Source organism: Stomoxys calcitrans, chromosome 4, assembly GCF_963082655.1.
Source record: "Stomoxys calcitrans chromosome 4, idStoCalc2.1, whole genome shotgun sequence".
Taxonomy (NCBI): domain Eukaryota; kingdom Metazoa; phylum Arthropoda; class Insecta; order Diptera; family Muscidae; genus Stomoxys; species Stomoxys calcitrans.
In genome coordinates this window covers 156,773,346-156,793,856 of record NC_081555.1, presented here as the reverse complement: position 1 = coordinate 156,793,856, position 20,511 = coordinate 156,773,346, and the positions used below count along the sequence as shown (strand labels likewise).

At 41.5% G+C, this 20,511-nt stretch overlaps 1 protein-coding gene across 1 annotated transcript; it reads left to right on the top strand.

Annotated features, from left to right (window-relative positions):
• The first annotated feature begins 11,335 nt into the window (after window positions 1-11,335).
• LOC106081514 (transferrin-like) lies at window positions 11,336-16,985 on the top strand. The gene is made up of 7 exons (XM_013243521.2): window positions 11,336-11,480; window positions 11,550-11,792; window positions 11,852-12,130; window positions 12,196-12,353; window positions 15,456-15,817; window positions 15,891-16,175; window positions 16,436-16,985. The coding sequence occupies exons 1-7, from the start codon at window positions 11,414-11,416 to the stop codon at window positions 16,905-16,907; spliced, it is 1,866 nt and encodes a 621-aa protein (XP_013098975.2). The 5' UTR covers window positions 11,336-11,413; the 3' UTR covers window positions 16,908-16,985.
• Window positions 16,986-20,511: the final 3,526 nt, after the last annotated feature.

The following is a 20,511-nucleotide window of genomic DNA, read 5'->3' as shown; positions in this document are numbered from 1 at the left end:
TCGTAAATATGTCCGATTTAGGGGTGTTTTGGGGGTTGGGGTGGTCCACCTTGCACTTGGTTCGACAAATGGATATCAGATACGTTTTCTTATCCCAAATACCTTTCATTTGAGTCCTATATTGTCGTGATTGGTCTAAATATATGTTTGGTAGGTTTTAGGTTGGGGCGGCCCCCTAAGTACCCCATCCGAAATGTGGAAACCAAATTTTTATTTTTAGGGTACTATATGAGAACACACACAAATTTTCGCTTAAATCGCACCACCCATCTCCGAGATCTGTCGTTTCTGAAAATTAGGGTAAGGGGGAGGGTCCGCTCCCCCTTCAGATATCAACAAATTTACCCTATTTTCACCACGGGATCATTATGCATCATCTGTGAAAATTTCAAGAAAATTGGTTCAGACGTTTCTGAGTCTATAAGGAACACACAAACAAACAAACAAACACAAATTAATTTTTATACCCTCCACCATAAGATGGAGGGTATACTAATTTCGTCATTCTGTTTATAACTACTCGAAATATTCGTCTGAGACCCCATAAAGTATATATATATTCTTGATCGTCGTGACATTTTATGTCGATCTAGCCATGTCCGTCCGTCTGTCTGTCGAAAGCACGCTAACTTCCGAAGGAGTAAAGCTAGCCGCTTGAAATTTTGCACAAATACTTCTTATTAGTGTAGGTCGGTTGGTATTGTAAATGGGCCATATCGGTCCATGTTTTGATATAGCTGTCATATTAACCGATCTTGGGTCTGGACTTCTTGAGCCTCTAGAGGGCGCAATTCTTATCCGATTGGAATGAAATTTCGCACGCCGTGTTTTGTCATGATATCCAACATCTGTGCCAAGTATGGTTCAAATCGGTCTATAACCTGATATAGCTGTCATATAAACCGATCTTGGGTCTTGAATTCTTGAGCCTCTAGAGGGCGCAATTCTTATCCGATTTGAATGAAATTTTGTACGACGGATTCTCTCATGACCGTCAACATACGTCAACAACATTATGGTCTGAATCGGTCTATAGCCCGACACAGCTCCCATATAAATCGATCTCTCTATTTTACTTCTTGAGCCCCAAAAGGGCGCAATTCTTATTCGAGTTGGCTGAAATTTTACACAGGTCTCCAACATATAATTTAATTGTGGTCCAAACTGGACCATATCTGGCAAATCTTTTCTTATATCCTCTTTTGCCTAAGAAGAGATGCCCGGAAAAGAACTCGACAAATGCGATCCATGGTGGAGGGTATATAAGATTCGGCCCGGCCGAACTTAGCACACTTTTACTTGTTATATATAAGATAAACAAATAGTCGTTTAACACCAACACCATATCAGCCTTTTGTAGTCATTTCTTGGAAATTCTCCCGAAAGCAAAGCGATCATCTTAACTTGTGGTTGAAATGGTGCTTCAGTTTCAGAATCTAGTATTTTGACAGGAATACCAAATTATTATGGATTCAGGCTACATTGTGTATCAATATTTGTTTTTGCATTATTTACATTGTCTCCGTCTACTTCATGATCATATATAGAGACAACAACAAATAACCATAAAAAAGTAACTCGGAGCAGTAAAAAGAAGAAAAGCTTAAATAAATTATAACTACATGGAGCTAACAGCCGCTAGGTGATTCCCGGCAAAGTGAGAATTGCCAACATGTATGACCAAAATGTCTACAAACAATTACAGTAAAGGGCAAAAGTGTGTGAATCATTGAGTATTTTAACTCTTAACCAGTGGTGAGCAAATACACACATACGAATACTATGGCATATTGTTGTATGCATGCTTAGGAACATAAGCCCATGGGCTTGAAAACAGTGTGCAAATATCTATGTGTGCCCATTAGTGCTCTAAACCCTAATCTGCATATACGGATAAAATATGTTAAGCAATATTCAATCTATTATTCTTAGGTTAGGTTAGGTTGAAAAATGGGTGCAGATATTAATCCGCCCCATACCACTATGGACATACACCTAAGCCAGTAATCGGCTTGTTGTGTCTGCTCTAAAAACTATAAAGTAACCTCTAAAAAGAAAATTTTAAATTAGGAATTCCGTGTTACTTACAAAATCCTTAATTGTTTTCAATATCACTCCCCTAAGTTGGTTCAAGTCCGGTATTGTGTCTCGACCTAAGTGCCGGTATCTTTAGAGCCGGGCAATAACAAAGGAAATGCTCCAACGTTTCATCATCTTCCCCGCATGCCCTACACATGCTATCACTTGCCGCATCGACTTTACATAAGTGAGCTCAAAGTCCTATGTGTCCCGTTATGATACCAATAGCTAAACAGACCTCCTTCTTTCTTTCTTTCAGTAATAGCCTCGTCTTCCTATGATTTGGATCCCCCCATAGGATTTTCGTCGTCCTACCGATCGTTTCGCTGTTCCACAATGTTGCTTGCGCATTCGCCGCCCACTTCCATAATTCGGAATGCGTCGACCCGAAAGGCTTCGGGTTAACCAAGTTTATTGTCAGCAGTCCTCTTACCTTCACCTCCAAATCGTCTGCCCTTTCATTTCCCATTACTCCGTTATGGCTCGACATCCAAACGATACGGATTTTGCTTTCCTCAGAGAAGGCGTTAATCTCCTTCTTACACTGCAAGACTGTTCGTGGCCTTACCGTCCTGGTTGGAGGCCACCGTAGCGCAGAGGTTAGCATGTCCGCCTATGACGCTGAAAGCCTGGGTTCGAATCCTGGCGTGATCATCAGAAAAAAATTTTCAGTGGTGGCTTTCCCCTCCTAATGCTGGCAACATTTGCGAGGTATTATGCCATGTAAAACTTCTCTCCAAAGAGGTGTCGCACTGCGGAACGCCGTTCGGACTCGGCTATAAAAAGGAGGCCCCTTATCATTGAGCTTAAATTTGAATCGGACTGCACTCATTGATATGTGAGAAGTTTGCCCTTAGTGGAATGTTCATGGGCAAAATTTTGCATTTGCAATTTGCATTACCGTCCTGGTTGTTATTGTCCTTATGGCAATTTTAATGTCGGTAAAGATGTTCACACTCGACGTCCTTGCGTTGTGGTTGGTTGTTATTTCCCTTATGGCAATTTTACTGTCGGTAAAGATATTCACACTCGACGTCCTCGCGTTAGCACCACACCACTTCACGCGTTCCGTGATCACCGGGATTCCGGCCGCAGGATCTTATTATATTCAGGCAGTCTCAAACTGATTTCAGTCCCTGGGTTCTCAGTGTAGACCACCAGGCCCACTCTGTCCTTTAGCTTTAATCCATCCATGTAACATGATTTTTCAGATGACAATACTAGGGCTCCAAGCACTCGACTTCAAGGTTCATCTCAGGTATCCGATGGGAAACCTCTTCCCTTCCTTCCAGGTTTCCTATCGTCGCCTCGACTATATCGCGATGGTATGAGCTGCTTCCATCCTCAATCCATTCTCCCATCGCCTTAAGTCTCATAGCCGCAGTGGCTGCCTCACACTTAATCTGTATGTCAATGGGCTGGATATCTAGAATAGTCTCCAGTGCCTTAGTGGGCGTGGTCCTCATCGCTCCACCTATGCCAAGACAACATGTTCTCTGATCCTGTTGAATGGTCCTTATGTTACACTTTTTCTCCATAGCAGTCCACCAAACTACTGAGGCGTAAGTAAGTATTGGTCCAATCACGCTCCTGTAAAGCGAGTGGACTATCCTCGCTCCTGTAGAGTCAGTGAACTATCCTCGGATTCAGGCCCCATTTCGAGTCTACGGGCCGTCTACATAGTGCCCAACATATGTGAGCCTTCTCAGTACACTTCCAATTCAGTTTCCTGTCCAAGATCACACCTAAGTATTTGGCCTTGTCAACGACGATCGAAATCGTCTTATTGAAGAAACGAGGTGCGTTAAATTGGCCCACCTTCGTCTGCCTCGTGAACAGGCATATTTCAGTCTTCTATGGGTTAACATTGAAAGCTCTGGGTCTAGCCCAGTCATATGTCATATGCAAGACCCTTTGGGCCCTTCTGCATAGCCCGTTCGGATCCTTACCCCTTAGAAGTAATATAACATCGTCTGCGTAGTAGACGGATTCAAATCCCTTCTCAGTCAGCATCCGTAATAGGTCATTTATGGTGGTCAATCATAGGAGTGGCGATAAAAAGCCCACCTATGGCGTGCCTTGTGCCACTTTCTCCCTCATATTTATGCCCTGGGACACACAATTTATCTACCTGTTCCTTAGCATATGGGTTATCCAGTCTCTAAGGACCGGGTCCCCCCGGTACTGGCCTAAGGATTGGATCAGTGTGTCGGTCCGGACATTGTTAAAACCCCCCTCGATGTTAATGCATACCGCCAGGATTTACGTTTTGGCATCATAGGATTCTTCTATTCTATGCACAACCTCGTGCAGGGCCGTCTCCACCGACCTTCCCTTGACATAGGCATGCTGTTTGTATTTGAGCAGCTCGCTGGATGTCCTACTCTTTATCGTGATGTTCCTTAGCATATGGTTTATCCAGTCTGTAAGGACCGGGCCCACCCGGTACTGGTCTAAGGATTGGATCAATGTGTCGGTCCGCACATTGTTAAAACCACCCTCGATATCAATGCATACCGCCAGGGTGTACGTTTTGGCATCGAAGGATTCTTCTATTTTATACACAACCTCGTGCAGAGCAGTCTCTAACGACCTTCCGCTGGGTGTCCTACTCTTTATCACGGTGTACACAATACGTTCCTTGCTTTTGAGTAGAAAGGACGTAAGGCTTATAGGTCTGTAGGCCTATGATGTCGCATAATTTGCCTTGCCGGGCTTGGGTATAAACACCATCCTTGTCTCCTGCCAGGCTTTCAGAGTATATGCAAATCCTAGGCACGCTGAGCGAATTTTGGCCAGATGAGGCGCCAGTTAGTCTGCCTCTTTCTAATCTATTATTCTTACTTAAGATTACATTTATGGCCTACCCTTAATAAACACAACTGTAAATCGAATTAACGATCTAGTCTTGTCTTATAGTTTACCTAACCCTATAAACATTTTTGATCGCCAAATAATCTTACGCGAATCTTCTAGATGAAGGTTACGATCGCGGACGAGCTCGTTTAAGAGTCGTAGACAATTTCCCCTCGTGAGGAATTCTGTGGTCAAGATGACTCTTCTGGAAGAGTGTTTCACGAATTTTCCACATAAGTTGTTAACGAGTAAGTCAGAAGGGCCTTGGAAGATCTTAGAAACGCGCAAGACTCGTGTGGACTAGTAAAAAATGAGTGTTTTGTTAGAATAATAAAATCTTCTTTTTATAAAATTCAAACTGTTGCGCTTTGTTTGTTAGTTTGTCTGTTCCGTATAGAAACGGCTGAGCCGATTTCTATGAGATTATCACAGATGATAGAGTTTGAGTCCCCGGTGAAAACGAGGTACTAAATTTGTTGATAACCGAGGGGGGGGGGGGGCGGGCCCTCCCCCTTACCTCAATTTTCAAAAACGCCAGACTTTGGAGATGGGTGCACCGAATTAAGCTAAATTTTGTATGCCACCTTATGGTATTCCAGAAACTCGAAATTGGTATAAAACTTTGGGGTCAAATAACCTGAGGGGACGTCCCATCTCAAAACCCACTCGACCGGACATGTTTACCGATTGCGACAATGTGGGTATCAAATGAATGGTATTTAAGAGTAGGGTACAAACTTGCCATAAGTGTCGGGGGGTCTCCCACCTCTAAAAACACCACCCAACAGGACACTTTTCACAAAATCAAAAGTGGACCGATCGGGACAATATGGAACTCAAATGAATGGTATGTGAGGGTAGATTATGAATATGCTAAATAAAATTGGGTCCAAGTACCTAGGGAGCCGTCTCAAGCCTAAAACCGCTCAAATGTATTGCAAAAAATCAAATGGGACCGATCAGGACAATATGGAACTCAAATGAAAGTTTTTCGGAAGTAGAATACGAATATGGGATTAAAAATGGATCCAATCACCTAGGGCGTAACCCCAAGAGTACAGCACAAAAATAAAAAGTGGACCGATCGGGACAATATAAGACTCCAATGAAAGGTATTCCGGAGTAGAGTATGCATTTGATATACTGAATTGGATCCAAGTATCTAGGGAGCCGCCCCAGGTCCAAAACCGACCTAAAAGTAGTGCCCAAAATTATAAGTGGACCGATTGGTCAATATGGAACTCAAATAAAAAGTATTTGGAAGTGAGTATGCATATGATATTTTAAATCAGTTTCAAGTACATAGGGAGCCGTGCCAAGCCCAAAACCGCCCTAAAAGTACTGAGTCGTGATTTCTGTGAGTGATGATTTTTTTGGCAGTAGTGATGTTTTTTTACCCACCACCAACGAAGGATGGAGGAATATTCATTTTGTCATTCCGTTTGCAACGCATCGAAATATCAATTTCCGACCCTGTAAAATATTGTATATATATTCTTGCTCAGCCTAAAATCTAAGACCATCTAGCCATGTCCGTCCGTCTGTCTGTTGGGTTTTGGGCCCATAAAAGCCGCATTAATTTTCCGATGTCGCCGAAATTTGGGAAGATGAGTTAAGTTAAACCCCTCCACATATTTCTGCAATTTGGTCTAGATCGATCAAAATTTGCCTATAGCTGCCATATAGACCGATCTATCGATTTAAAGTCTTGGGTCCATAAAAAGCGCATTTATTGTCCGATTTCGCCAAAATTTGGGACAGTGCGTTGCGTAAGACCCTTCGACATTCTTCTTCAATTTGGCCCAAATCGGTATAGATTTGGATATAGCTGCGATATAACCCGATCTTTCGGTTTAAAGTTTTTGGCCCATAAAATGCGCATTTATTATTCGATTTTGCTGAAATTTGGGGCAGTGAGTTGTGTTAGGCCATTCGACATCCATCTTCACTTTGGCCTAGATCGTTCTAGATTTGGATATAGCTGCCAAATAGGCCCATTCGCCGATTTAGGGTCTTAGGCCCATAAAAGCCACATTTATTATCCGATTTTGCTGAAATTTGGAACAGTGAGTTGCGTTAGGCCCTTCAACATCTTTCTTCAATTTAGCTCAGATCGTTCCAGATTTGGATATAGCTGCCATATAGACCGATCTGTCGATTTAAGGTTTTGGGCCCATCAAAGCCACATTTATCATCGGATTTTGCTGAAAGTTGGGACAGTGAGTTGCGTTAGGCCCTTCAACATCTTTCTTCAATTTGGCTCAGATCGTTCCAGATTTGGATATAGCTGCCATATAGACCGATCCGCCGATTAAGGGTCTTAGGCCCATAAAAACCATATTTACCATCGGATTTTGCTGAAATTAGGGACTGTGAGTTGTGTTAGGCTCTTCGACATGCTTCTTCAATTTGGCTCAGATCGGTCCAGATTTGGATATAGCTGGCATATAGACCGATCTCTTGATTTAAGGTCTTTGGCCCATAAAAACCACATTTATCATCCGATTTTGCCAAAATTTGGGATAGTGAGTTGCGTTAAACCCTTCAATATCTTTTTTCAATTTGGCCTAGATCGGTCCTGATTTGGATATAGCTGGCATATAGACCGATCTCTTGATTTAAGGTCTTGGGCCCATAAAAACCACATTTATCATCCGATTTTGCCATAATTCGGGATAGTGAGTTGCGTAAGACCCTTCGACATCCTTCTTCAATTTGGCCCAGATCGGTCCAGATTTGGAGATAGCTGCCATATAGACCAATCCGCCGATTTGGGGTCTTAGGCCCATGAAAACCACATTTATCATCCGATTTTGCTGAAATTTGGAACAGTGAGTTGCGTAAGGCTCTTCAATATCTTTCTTCAATTTGGCTCAGATCGGTCCTGATTTGGATATAGCTGGCATATAGACCGATCTCGTGATTTAAGGTCTTGGGCCCATAAAAGCCACATTTGTTATCGGATTTTGCCGAAATTTGGGACAGTGAGTTGTATTAAGCCATCCCATATCCTTCTTTAGTTTGGCACAGGTTGGTCCAGATTTGGATATAGCTGCCATATAGACCGATTTATCGATTTAAGGTCTTGCGCCCATAAAAACCACATTTATCATTGGATTTTCCTGAAATTTGGGACAGTGAGTTATGTTAGGCCATTCGGTATCCTTCTTCAGTTTGACATAGATCGGTACAAATTTGGATATAGCTGCCATATAGACCGATCTCTTGATTGAAGGTCTTGCGCGCATAAAAGCCACATTTATCATCGGATTTTCCTGAAATTTGGGAAAGTGAGTTGTATTAGGCCATTCGATATCCTTTTTCAGTTTGGCACAGATTGGTCCAGATTTGGATATAGCTGCCATATAGACCGATCTCTCGATTTAAGGATTTGGGCCCATCAAAGCCACATTTATCATCGGATTTTGCTGAAATTAGGGATAGTGAGTTGTGTTAGGCCAATCGCCATCCTTCTTCAATTTGGCTCAGATCGGTCCAGATTTGGATATAGCTGCCATATAGACCGATCTCTCGATTTAGAGTGTTGCGCCCATAAAGGGCGCATTTATCATCCGATTTTGCTGAAATTTGGCACTGTGACTTATGTTAGGCTTTTCGACATCCGTGTCGTATATGGTTCAGATCGGTCTATATTTGGATATGGCTACCAAAAAGACCAATATTTAATTCTAAAAAAATTTAACAATGACTTGTTCTTATTAGACCACTCAACGTCCATGCCGAATTTGGAGCAAATCGGACCATATTTGGATATAGCTGTTCTGGGGCATAAATTATGGATTTTTCATCGGACTGTGACGAAAGGTGGTGGGTATCGAAAGTTTGGCCCGGCCGAACTTAACGCCTTTTTATTTGTTTTTTTTTGTGTGTCATGAGTGTGTGAGTCTTGAATTTCGCTTGAGCCTAATATGCTTGTGAGTCATGATTTTTCTTGAGTACTGTTAGGCTGTGACTTTCTCTTGAGTCGTAATTTTTCTCATGAGTCATGATTCTCTAAGCTATAATTCTCTCGAGACTCGTGGTTTTCTCGTGAGTTGTAATTTTTCTCCGTGTCGTGATTCTCTAGTGTTCGTGTTCATTCCGGGAGTCTTGAGCCGCGATTTTCCCGTGAGGCGTGATTTCTTATGAATCGTAATTTTTTATACCCTCCACCATAAGATGGGGGGTATACTAATTTCGTCATTCTGTTTGTAACTACTCGAAATATTCGTCTGAGACCCCATAAAGTATATATATTCTCGATCGTCGTGAAATTTTATATCGATCTAGCCATGTCCGTCCGTCTGTCCGTCCGTCCGTCCGTCTGTCCGTCCGTCCGTCCGTCCGTCCGTCCGTCGTCCGTCTGTCTGTCGAAAGCACGCTAACTTCCGAAGGAGTAAAGCTAGCCGCTTGAAATTTTGCACAAATACTTCTTATTAGTGTAGGTCGGTTGGTATTGTAAATGGGCCATATCGGTCTATGTTTTGATATAGCTGCCATATAAACCGATCTTGGGTCTTGACTTCTTGAGCCTCTAGAGTGCGCAATTCTTATCCGATTCGAATGAAATTTTGTACGGCGTGTTTTTTTATAATATCCAACAACTGTGCCAAGTATGGTTGAAATCGGTCCATAACCTGATATAGCTGCCATATAAACCGATCTTGGGTCTTGACTTCTTGAGCCTCTAGAGGGCGCAATTCTTATCCGATTGAAATGGAATTTCGCACGACGTGTTTTGTTATGATATCCAACAACTGTGCTAAGTATGGTTCAAATCGGTTCATCACCTGATATAGCTGCCATATAAACCGATCTTGCGTCTTGACTTCTTGAGCCTCTAGAGTGCGCAATTCTTATCCGATTGGGATGAAATTTTGCACGACGTGTTTTGTTATGATATCCAACAATTGTGCCAAGTATGGTTTAAATCGGTCCATAACCTTATATAGCTGCCATATAAACCGATCTTGGGTCTTGACTTCTTGAGCCTCTAGAGTGCGCAATTCTTATCCGATTGAAATGAAATTTTGCACGACGTGTTTTGTTATTATATCCAATAACTGTGCCAAGTATGGTTCAAATCGGTCCATAACCTGATATAGCTGCCATATAAACCGATCTTGGGTCTTGACTTCTTGAGCCTCTAGAGGGCGCAATTCTTATCCGATTGAAATGGAATTTCGCACGACGTGTTTTGTAATGATTCCCAACAACTGTGCCAAGTATGGTTCAAATCGGTTGATAACCTGATATAGCTGTCATATAAACAGATCTGGGGATTTGACTTCTTGAGCTTCTAGAGGGCGCAATTCCTATCCGATTTGGCTGAAATTTTGCATGACGCATTTTATTTTTACTTTCAACAACTGTGTCAAATAAGGTTCAAATCGGTTCATCACCTGATATAGCTGCCATATAAACCGATCTGGGATCTTGACTTCTTGACTCCTAGAGGTTGCAGTTATTATCCGATATGCCTGAAATTTTGTACGACGGATCCTCTCATGACCATCAACAAACGTGTTTATTATGGTCTGAATCGGTCTATAGCCCGATACAGATCCCATATAAATCGTTCTCTCTATTTTACTTCGTGCGCCCCAATGGGCGCAATTCTTATACGAATTGACTGAAATTTTACACAGGTCTCCAACATATAATTTAATTGTGGTCCGAACCGGACCATATCTTGATATCGTTTTAATAGCAGGGCAACTCTTTTCTTATATCCTTTTTTGCCTAAGAAGTGATGCCGGGAAAAGAACTCGACAAATGCGATTCATGGTGGAGGGTATATAAGATTCGGCCCGGCCGAACTTAGCACGCTTTTACTTGTTTAATTCTTAAATTTTCCCATGAGTCATGAGTTTTTCGTGAGTTATGACTAGTGTCGTGATCAATTCATTTCACTAAGGCACTCTCTGGCATAAAGAATGTTTATTAGGTCAAGTTCACACACGATAACGTGATTATGTTGGCATTTTGCTCACAAATCCCTTGAGTCACGCTTGACGCAACAACTCTTGCAGACACCTCAAGCCCTCATCCTTTAGTAGAGGGCTTAAAGACTAAAATCAAATATTTGCTCTGATTTATAAACCCACACCCACCATAGCCTTTCCCATATACAGTAATTTCTTTAGCACAACTTTTGCACAACACTGTACTGCTCAAGTGTAGAGACCAACTTGTATAATTGGCAGCTGCTTGGCTTTGTAAAATGGCTGCGAAGGTGTGTTGCTCTGTCTGTCTGTGTGTGTAGTTAAGTATTTATAACTACAGGTGAAAAAGAAGAGAGCAATGCTATCAGACCAAGAATGATGTTTAGCATGTGCCGTATGGATATCGCGATTCTGACTCACAATGATGGTTGACTATAAAAAGCTACCGGCTGGACATGAAATTCAAACAGTTGAACAAGTGAATTCTCCTGGGACACTTGGGCTGTAGAGAGACTTTTTTTTTAACGTTCATAATGGCTTTTCGTTTGATCATAGTGCTGCTAAGTGTGTTGGCTGTGGTTCAAAGTGAAGAACAGATCTGTAAGTTGGATATTACAGAGCACAGAAGCTAGGGGAATATTTGCTTTATATACTCTATGCCTTCCTCAGATCGTATGTGTGTTCCCCAAGAATACTATGAGGACTGTTTGAATTTGCTAAAGGATCCTTCGGAGGCTGGCATACGCATGGAGTGTGTGGCTGGACGAGATCGTATTGCCTGCCTGGACATGATACATGAGGGCAAGGCTGATGTCTTGGCCTCCGAGCCCGAGGATATGTATGTGGCCTATCATACCAAAAATGATGATTACAAGGTGATATCGGAAATACGTTCCCAGGCAGATAAGGAGGGTAAATTTGCATATTAAATAAAGAAAGAAAGTAGGTTTTCATAAAAGTTTTGTATTTAGCTCCCTTCCGTTATGAGGGCATAATTTTGGTCAAGAAAAACTCCAACATCCATAGCCTTAATGAGCTGCGTGGTGCCAAATCTTGTCACACCGGTTTTGGTCGTAATGTGGGCTATAAAATTCCCATTACCAAATTGAAAAATGTGGAAATTTTAAAAGTTTCCCAGGATCCTGATCTAACAGCCACAGAACGTGAATTGAAATCATTGTCGGAATTTTTCTCACAATCCTGTTTGGTGGGCACTTATTCACCTTATCCAGAAACTGATCATCATTTGAGTGAGTGGCATTATTTAGGGAACAACTGTTGTAAAGGTTGAAATTATTTTTGTGATTCGTTTCAGAGAAAAAATATTCCAATTTGTGTGCCTTGTGCGAAAAACCCGAGCAATGTGATTATCCTGATAAATTTTCTGGCTATGATGGTGCCATTCGTTGTTTGGACAAGGGCAAAGGTGATGTGGCCTTTACCAAGGTGCAATTTATCAAGAGATATTTCGGTGTAAGTATTGAAAATGCTTAAACTTTTTTTTTTTTTAAAGGTGAAGTTAGGAATGTGTCTTTGTTTTTATACCCACCACCATAGGATGGGGCTATACTAATTTCGTCTTTCTGTTTGTAACTCCTTGAAATATTCGTTTAAGACCCCGTCAATTATATATAATCTTGACCGTCATGACATTTTAAGTCGATCTAGCCATGTCCGTCCGTCTGTCTGTCTGAAGCACGCTTACTTTCGAAGGAGTAAAGCTATCCACTTGAAATTTTGCACAAATACTTCTGATTAGTGTAGGTCGGTTGGGGTTGTAACTGGGCTATATCGGTCCATGTTTTGATATATCTGCCATATAAACCGATCTTGGGTCTTGACTTCTTGAGCCACTAGAGGACCTAACTCTTATCCGATTTGGCTGAAAGTTTGCATAAGGCGTTTTGTTACGACTTCCAACAACTGTGCTGAGTGTGGTTCAAATCGGTTCATAACCTGATATAGCTGTCATATAAACCGATCTTGGGTCTTGACATCTTGAGCCTCAAGGGGGCGCAATTCTCACGCGATTTGGCTGAAATTTAGCATGAAGTGTTTTGTTATCATTTCCAATGACTGTGTTAAGTGTGGTTGAAATCGGTCCATAACCTGATATAGCTGTCATATAAACCGATCTTGGGTCTTGACTTCTTCAGCCTCTAGAGGGCGCAATTCTCACCCGATTTGGCTGAAATTTAGCATGAGGTGTTTTGTTATCATTTCCAATGACTGTGCTAAGTGTGGTTCAAATCGGTCCATAACCTGATATAGCTGTCATTTAAACCGATCTTGGGTCTTGACTTCTTGAGCCACTAGAGGGCGCAATTCTTATCCAGTATGGTTGAAATTTTGCATATGTCGTTTTGTTATGACTTCCAACAACTGTGCCAAACATGGTTCAAATCGGTCCATGACCTGATATAGCTGTCACATAAACCGATCTGGGATCTTGACTTTTTAAGCCTCTAGAAGGCGCAATTTTTGTATAAAAACTTTTCCCATGACCCCTTCAACATAAGTGTCAAATATGGTCTATATCGGTCTATAGCCTGATACAGCTCCCCTATAAGCCGATCTCCCTATTTTATTTCTTGACCCCCTAAAGGCTGCAATTCTTATTCGATTTGGCTGAAATTTTAAACAATGACTTCGACTATTGTCTCAAACATTCAACTCAAGTATGAATATTTTTTCTGGCCTTCAGAGCAATAACAACCAGGACGGTGAGGTCACGAAGAGTCTTGGAATGCAAGAAGGATATTAACGACTTGTCTGAGGATGGCACGATGCGCATCGTTTGGTTGTCGGGGCATAGCGGAGTAAGGGGGAATGCTAGAGGACTGCCGTCAATAAGCTTGGTTAACCCGAAGCCTTTGGGGTCGAAGCAGTTCGAGATAGGGTTGTGTGCGATGAAAGCTTATGTAATACTGTGAAACAGCGAAACGGTCGGTAGGACGAAAATCCAAAGGGGGTATCCGGATCGTGAGAAGACGAGCCTATTACTGAAAGGAGGTAAGAAGGAGGTGAGTATAGTTTTCGGGACACATAGGACTACGAGCTCGCTTATGCAAAAATCGGAGCGGCATGTGACAGCATTTGGGGAAGACAATGAGACGTTGGAAAAGTTCCTATGTCATTGCCCGGTATTCGCGGCTAACAGACACTCGGACACAGTACCAGACATGAACCAACGTAGGGGCGTGTTGATGAAAACCAGACATAAACCAACTTCGGGACGAGGTAATGAAAACAATTAGGGATTTTGTATGTAGCACGGAATTCCTGACTTAGGTTTTTTTCTTCGAGGTTAGTTTTTGGTATTTCGAGCGTACAACAAACCGATTGCTGACTTAGGTGTATGGCATGAGGCGGATTAATATCCCACCCTTGGTTCATGTTATGATATGACTGTCATAAAATCCGATTTCGGATTTTGACTTCTCGACATCTAGAGGGCGCAATATTTATTCGATTTGGCTAAAATTTGGCACAAAGACTCTTGTTACGTGTTCCAATAGCCACGTTAAGTTAGATTTGAATCGCTTAATAACCTGATATTGCTCGCATAAAGCCGATCCTCCGATTTGACTCCTTGAGCCTCTAGGGGGCGCAATTTGATTCGATTTCCCTAAAATTTTGCACAGATTGCATTGCTATGACTTAGCAAGCTGCCGAAAAAACCAATCTCCCGAATTGACTTCTTGAGCCGCTAGAGGGCAGAATTAATATCCGATTTCGCAATAAATCGTACTTGTTGAGATATGTCTCCCATATAAACCGATCTCCTCAATTGAAGTCTTCAGCTTATTGGGGGGCGCAATTCTCCTACGATTTAGTTGAAATTTAACACAAAGAGTTTGCCTTTGATTTGCACCATATGTACCGAGTATGATCACGATGGGTTCATAACATGATATAACTCCTACATAAACCAATCTGTCCATTTTACTTCGTTAGCCGCTAGAGGGCGCAAAATTTCAGCTAAATCCCATAAGAATTGCACCCTCTAGAGGCTCAAGAAGTCAAAACCCAAGATCGGTTTATATGGCAGCTATGTCAAAACATGAACCGATTTGGCCCATTCTTCAATTCTAACCGACCTACACTAATAAGAAGTACTTGTGCAAAATTTCAAGCGCCTACTCGTGCCTCTACTCCTTCGAAAGCAAGAGTGCTTTCGGCAAACAGACGGAGGGACAGACATGGCTAGATCGACCTAAAATGTCATGACGATCAAGAATATATAAACTTTATGGGGTCTTAGACGAATATTTCGAGGAGTTACAAACACAATGACAAAATTAGTATACTCCCATCCTATGGTGGAGGGTACACAAATATTCAGCGGTGGTTATCCCCTCCTAATGCTGGTTACATTTGAATCTGTGCCAAGTATGTATGGTTTAATTGGTCTATGTTTAGATACAGCTCCCATATAAACTAATCTCTTGATGTGGCTTCTTTTGCCGCTAGAGGGCGCAATTATTATACGATTTGGCTCAAATTTTATCTCAAAGAAATTTCTCTCTTATTTCTCTTAATTTTTTTTTTTGGTTGGATTTTCTTATTTTTTAGTTAGTTCCCGGCCTTAAGGCTGAAGGTGATCCCTCGGACTTTGAATACCTATGTGAAGATGGCAGTAGACGTCCCATTACAGGTCCTGCTTGTTCTTGGGCCCAACGTCCCTGGAGTGGCTACATTTCCAACACCGAATCCGTAAAGGGTGAAGAGAAATTACACAATTTGCAAAATCGTTTGGAAAAATTCTTTGAAAATGGTCTACATGCTGAAAACAAGGAGGCTGCCATTCATTTGCTGATACGAGGTGATGCTGCCTATTTTAAGAAACCCGAGGCAGTAGGACCTCAGGCGTATTTGGAAAAGGCTGGCTACAAGGATGTCATTGAGCGAGATGGTTCAGCTATCAGGAAAATGAGGTTGGTATTAGGGAGTTTTCTTTCACACACACAATTATTTGATGGTTGATTTTTTCCCTCCCCCTCCCCCTAGAATGTGTGTCCAAACTGATATTGAATTGCAAAAATGTAATGGGATGAGACGGGCTGCCTATTCTCGTGACATTCGTCCTGAAATGGAATGTGTGCAGCAGAAAGAGTGCATTCAAGCGGTACAGGAGAATAAAGCCGATATGACAGCGGTTAAAGCTAAACAATATAAGCTGGCCCGTAATAATAAACTACAGCCTGTGGTCTATGAGAAATTCGGCGAAAATGATGTCTTTGTGGCTGTAGTGGATCCAGCTTTGAGTCAAGAAAAACTCAAAAATACCCCCATGTAAGTAGGGAGAAAAGTTTATTTTCTCATCCCAATTTAATGAAGTAGGACCCAAATGTCCCAAATCATTCGATTATTTGTTTAGTTGAAAATGTAATAGGTAATCGATTAATCGAATACCGATTAATCGAATACCGAGTAATCGAATTCCGATTAATCGAATACCGATTAACCGAATACCGACTAATCGAATACCGATTATTCGAATGTACTCCCTAGTTCTAGACCAATAATTGAATTTTTTCTTTTTTGCTCTACAGCTTCTTTGACGCTCTCAACCCCAGAGCCCGTACAGCTGTTGACTATTTGAATATATTGCGGGGCATTCGCACTTGCCAGCTAGCCTCCTCTGCTGAAAAGGACATTATGATTGTCAATGCCAAGGATTTGGAACAATTCAAAAATTACCAATTACTTTGCTCGAATTTAGAAAAGAAACCTGTCAGCGAATGGCAGACTTGCAACTTGGAGGCTGATCTTCCTCTAGCGGTTTTCATACGCGATTCCATGACTCATGTTGAGCAAGAGACTTTGAAGCATTTGCTCATATCCCTATCGGAGGAATTTGGTAAAAATGGCGATTATTCGGATGTTTTCAAGCTATTTGGTGCCTATACACCCAACGATAAGAATGTCTTGTTTGACGATGATGCTGTTGGATTTGTTACCGAGTTGAAAAACGAAAAGGCACAAGAGGAACTTTATCAGAGTCTTGAATGTGATGTTGCTTAAGCAGTTATTCTAAGAATTTCACAAGTTTATTGAAACTTTAATAAAGGAAATCTCTAGTATTATATTTTTCGTTAGAAACATGAATGTTTTTTTTTGTGAATTAAAGATAAGTTTCAGATAGGAAAGTCAAACATTACAAGTAAAAGAATGGTCATGGTCATATAAGAAGTTATATAAGAAGAATTGCGCCCTCTAGCGTCCTGAGTATACAAATCGAGAGATTAGTTTACAAGGGATCTATTTACGATTAAGATATCTTGGTTTAGATATTGGAGGTTTTATAAGAAGTCCGTCATATGAAATTTCAGCCATAGCGGATAAGAATTTTGCGCCCTCTTGCGGCGAAAGTTATCACGATAACGGTTAAAATATGAGCTATATCAGGTTATGGACAGATTTGGTTTATACTTGTCATGGATATGGGAGGTTATAGCAAAAGTCTTTGTGCCAAATTTCAGTCAAATCGGAGAAGAATTGCGTCATCTAAGGGTTCATGAAGTCAAATCGGGAAATCGATTTATATAGGAACTATATCAAATCGTCATCAAACATACCCGGCCGAAACGGGATAACTATGAGCACCACACAGGCTGCGGCTTTGACTCCGACTTGTGTGGTGTCAATCGTTATCACGGGAAGCTTAGCTAAAAACTACCGGGCGCTTCCACAGGTTGCGGATGGCGCAAAGCTCCAATTTTATGCGGAGTAGCTGTAAATGCGGCAGGGGGCAGTTAGCGATTCTTAAGGAGAGAGACTCGATGAGGAGTCAGGTGGCACTGGCTCTTAATTAAATACTGAGTGCCAATGATACTCGAGATGATAAGGCGAGTTATTGGCGCTTTCAAATAACCAATGGCTAACATCAGCGTCAGTTCCCAGGTAAAGGGCGGCTGGAGACGAGCATTAGCGACAACGTGGGATACATGTGCGATCCCACAAAACCCAAGGGGTTGGGATACTGGCCCAGGGCCCCGCTGCCGGAAAACTATGAGAATCACTATAAGAAACTAAAAAAAAAATTGTATAAGTAGTAAAGAATAGTAGAACGAAAACAAGTTAGAGCGTGCCAAGTTCGGCCGGGCCGAATCTTATATACCCTCCACCATGGATTGCATTGGTCGAGTTCTAGCGCGGTATCTCTTTTTTGACAAACAAAGAATAATGAATAAGAACTGGTATGGTATTGGAGCTATATCAAGCTATAGTCCTATTCAGACTTTAAATGAATTGAATGCCGAACATTGTAGAAGTCATTGTGTACTGTTTCAGTCCATTCGGATAAGAATTGCGCCTTGTGAGGGCTCAAGAAGCAAAATTGGGAAATTGGTTTATATGCGAGCTGTATCAAGCTATAGATCGATTCAGACCATATTAGACACGTATATTGAAGGTCATGAGAGAAGCCGTTGTACAAAATTTCTGCCAAATCGGATGAGAATTGCGCCCTCTATAGGCTATGTACCAATTTGCGCCATACTTAGCACAGTGGTTGGAAGTCATAACAAAACACCTCATGCTAATTTCAGCCAAATCGGATGAGAAGATCCAAGATCGGTTTATATATACTAAACACAGTTGTTGGAAATCAAAACAAAACACCTTGTGCTAAATTTCATTTATGGGCCCAAAACCTTAAATCGATAAATCGGTCTATATGGCAGCTATATGCAAATCTTGATCGATCTAGACCAAATTGCAGAAATATGTGGAGGGGTTTAACTCACCGTCCCAAATATCGGCGACATCGGACAATTAATGCGCCTTTTATGTGCCAAAAGCTTTGAACCGAGAGATCGGTCTATATCGCAGCTATATCCAAATCTGGAACGATCTGGGCCAAATTGACGAAAGATGTCGAATGGCCTAACACAATCCACTGTCCCAACAAATTTTGGCGACATCGGACAATAATTGCGCCTTTTAGGGGCTCAAAATTTTAAATCGAAAGATCGGTCTATATGGCAGCTATATCCAAATCTGAACCGATCTGAGCCAAATTGAAGAAGGATGTCGAGAGACCTAACACAACTCACTGTCCCAAATTTCGGCGACATCGGTTAATAAATACGCCTTTTATGGCCCCATAACCTTAAATCGAGAGATCGGTCTATATGGCAGCTAAATCCAAATCTGGAACGATCTGGGCCAAATTGAAGAAGAATGTCGAAGGGCCCAACACAATTAACTGTTTCAGATTTTGGCAAAATCGGGCGCTGGACCTTAAGTCGAGAGATCAGTCTATATGGCATCTATATCCAAATCTGGACCGATCTAAGCCAAATGAGAAAGCTATCGAGTGGCCGTACACAAATAACTGTCCAAAATTTCTGCAAAATCGGATGACAAACGTGAATTTTAAGGGCGTAAAACGCTAAATCAGTGGATCATCTATATGGGGGCTATACCAAGATATAGTCCGATACAGCCCATCTTCGAACCTGCTTATGGACAAAAAAAAAAAAAAAAACAAGTAAAAGCGTGCTAAGTTCGGCCGGGCCGAATATTATATACCCTCCCTCCACCATGGAGTGCATTTGTCGAGTTCTTTTCCCGGCATCTCTTCTTAGGCAAAACAGGATATAAGAAAAGATTTGCTCTGCCATTAGAGCGATATCAAGATATGGTCCGGTTTGGACCACAATTAAATTATATGTTGGAGAACTGTGTAAAATGTCAGCCACTTCGAATGAGAATTACGCCCATTGGGGGCTCAAGAAGTAAAATAGAGAGATTGATTTATATGGGAGCTGTATTGGGCTATAAACCGATTCAGACCATAATAAACACGTATGTTGATGGTCATGAGAGGATCCGTCGTACAAAATTTCAAGCAAATCAGATAATAATTGCGCCCTCTAGTGGCTCAAGAAGTCAAGATCCCAGATCGGTTTATATGGCAGCTATATCAGGTTATGAACCGATTTGAACCTTATTTGACACCGTAGTTTGATAACAAAATACTTCGTGTTAAAATTCATTCAAATCGAATAAGAATTGCGCCCTCTAGAAGCTCAAGAAGTCAAGACCCAATATCGGTTTATATGATAGCTATATCAGGTTATAAACCGATTTGAACCATACTCGGCACAGTTGTTGGATATCGTAACAAAACACGTCGTGCAAAATTTCATTCTAATCGAATAAGAATTGCGAACTCTAGAGGCACAAGAAGTCAAGACCCAAGATCGGTTTATATGACAGCTATACCAGGTTATGAACCGATTTGAACCATACTTAGCACAGTTGTTGGACATCATACCAAAACACGTCGTGCAAAATTTCATTCAAATCGGATAAGAATTGCGCCCTCTAGAGGCTCAAGAAGTCAAGACCCAAGATCGGTTTATATGACATCTATATCAGGTTATGGACCGATTTAGACCATACTTAGCACAGTTGTTAGAAGTGATACTAAAACGCTATGTGCAAAATTTCAGTCAAATCGGATGAGAATTGCGCCCTCTACAGGCTCAAGAAATCAAGACCCAAGATCGGTTTATATGGCACCTATATTAGGTTTGGAACCGATTTGAACCATACTTGGCACAGTTGTTAGATATCATAACAAAACACGTAGTGCTAAATTTCATTCCAATCGGATAAG

Bases quoted from the DNA above. Each gene is read 5' to 3' on its own strand.
- LOC106081514 (XM_013243521.2), top strand. From the start codon at position 11,414: ATGGCTTTTCGTTTGATCATAGTGCTGCTAAGTGTGTTGGCTGTGGTT. The intron at 11,481-11,549 runs GTAAGTTGGATA...TGCCTTCCTCAG, and splicing joins TCAAAGTGAAGAACAGATCT to ATCGTATGTGTGTTCCCCAA. The intron at 16,176-16,435 runs GTAAGTAGGGAG...TTTGCTCTACAG, and splicing joins AAACTCAAAAATACCCCCAT to CTTCTTTGACGCTCTCAACC.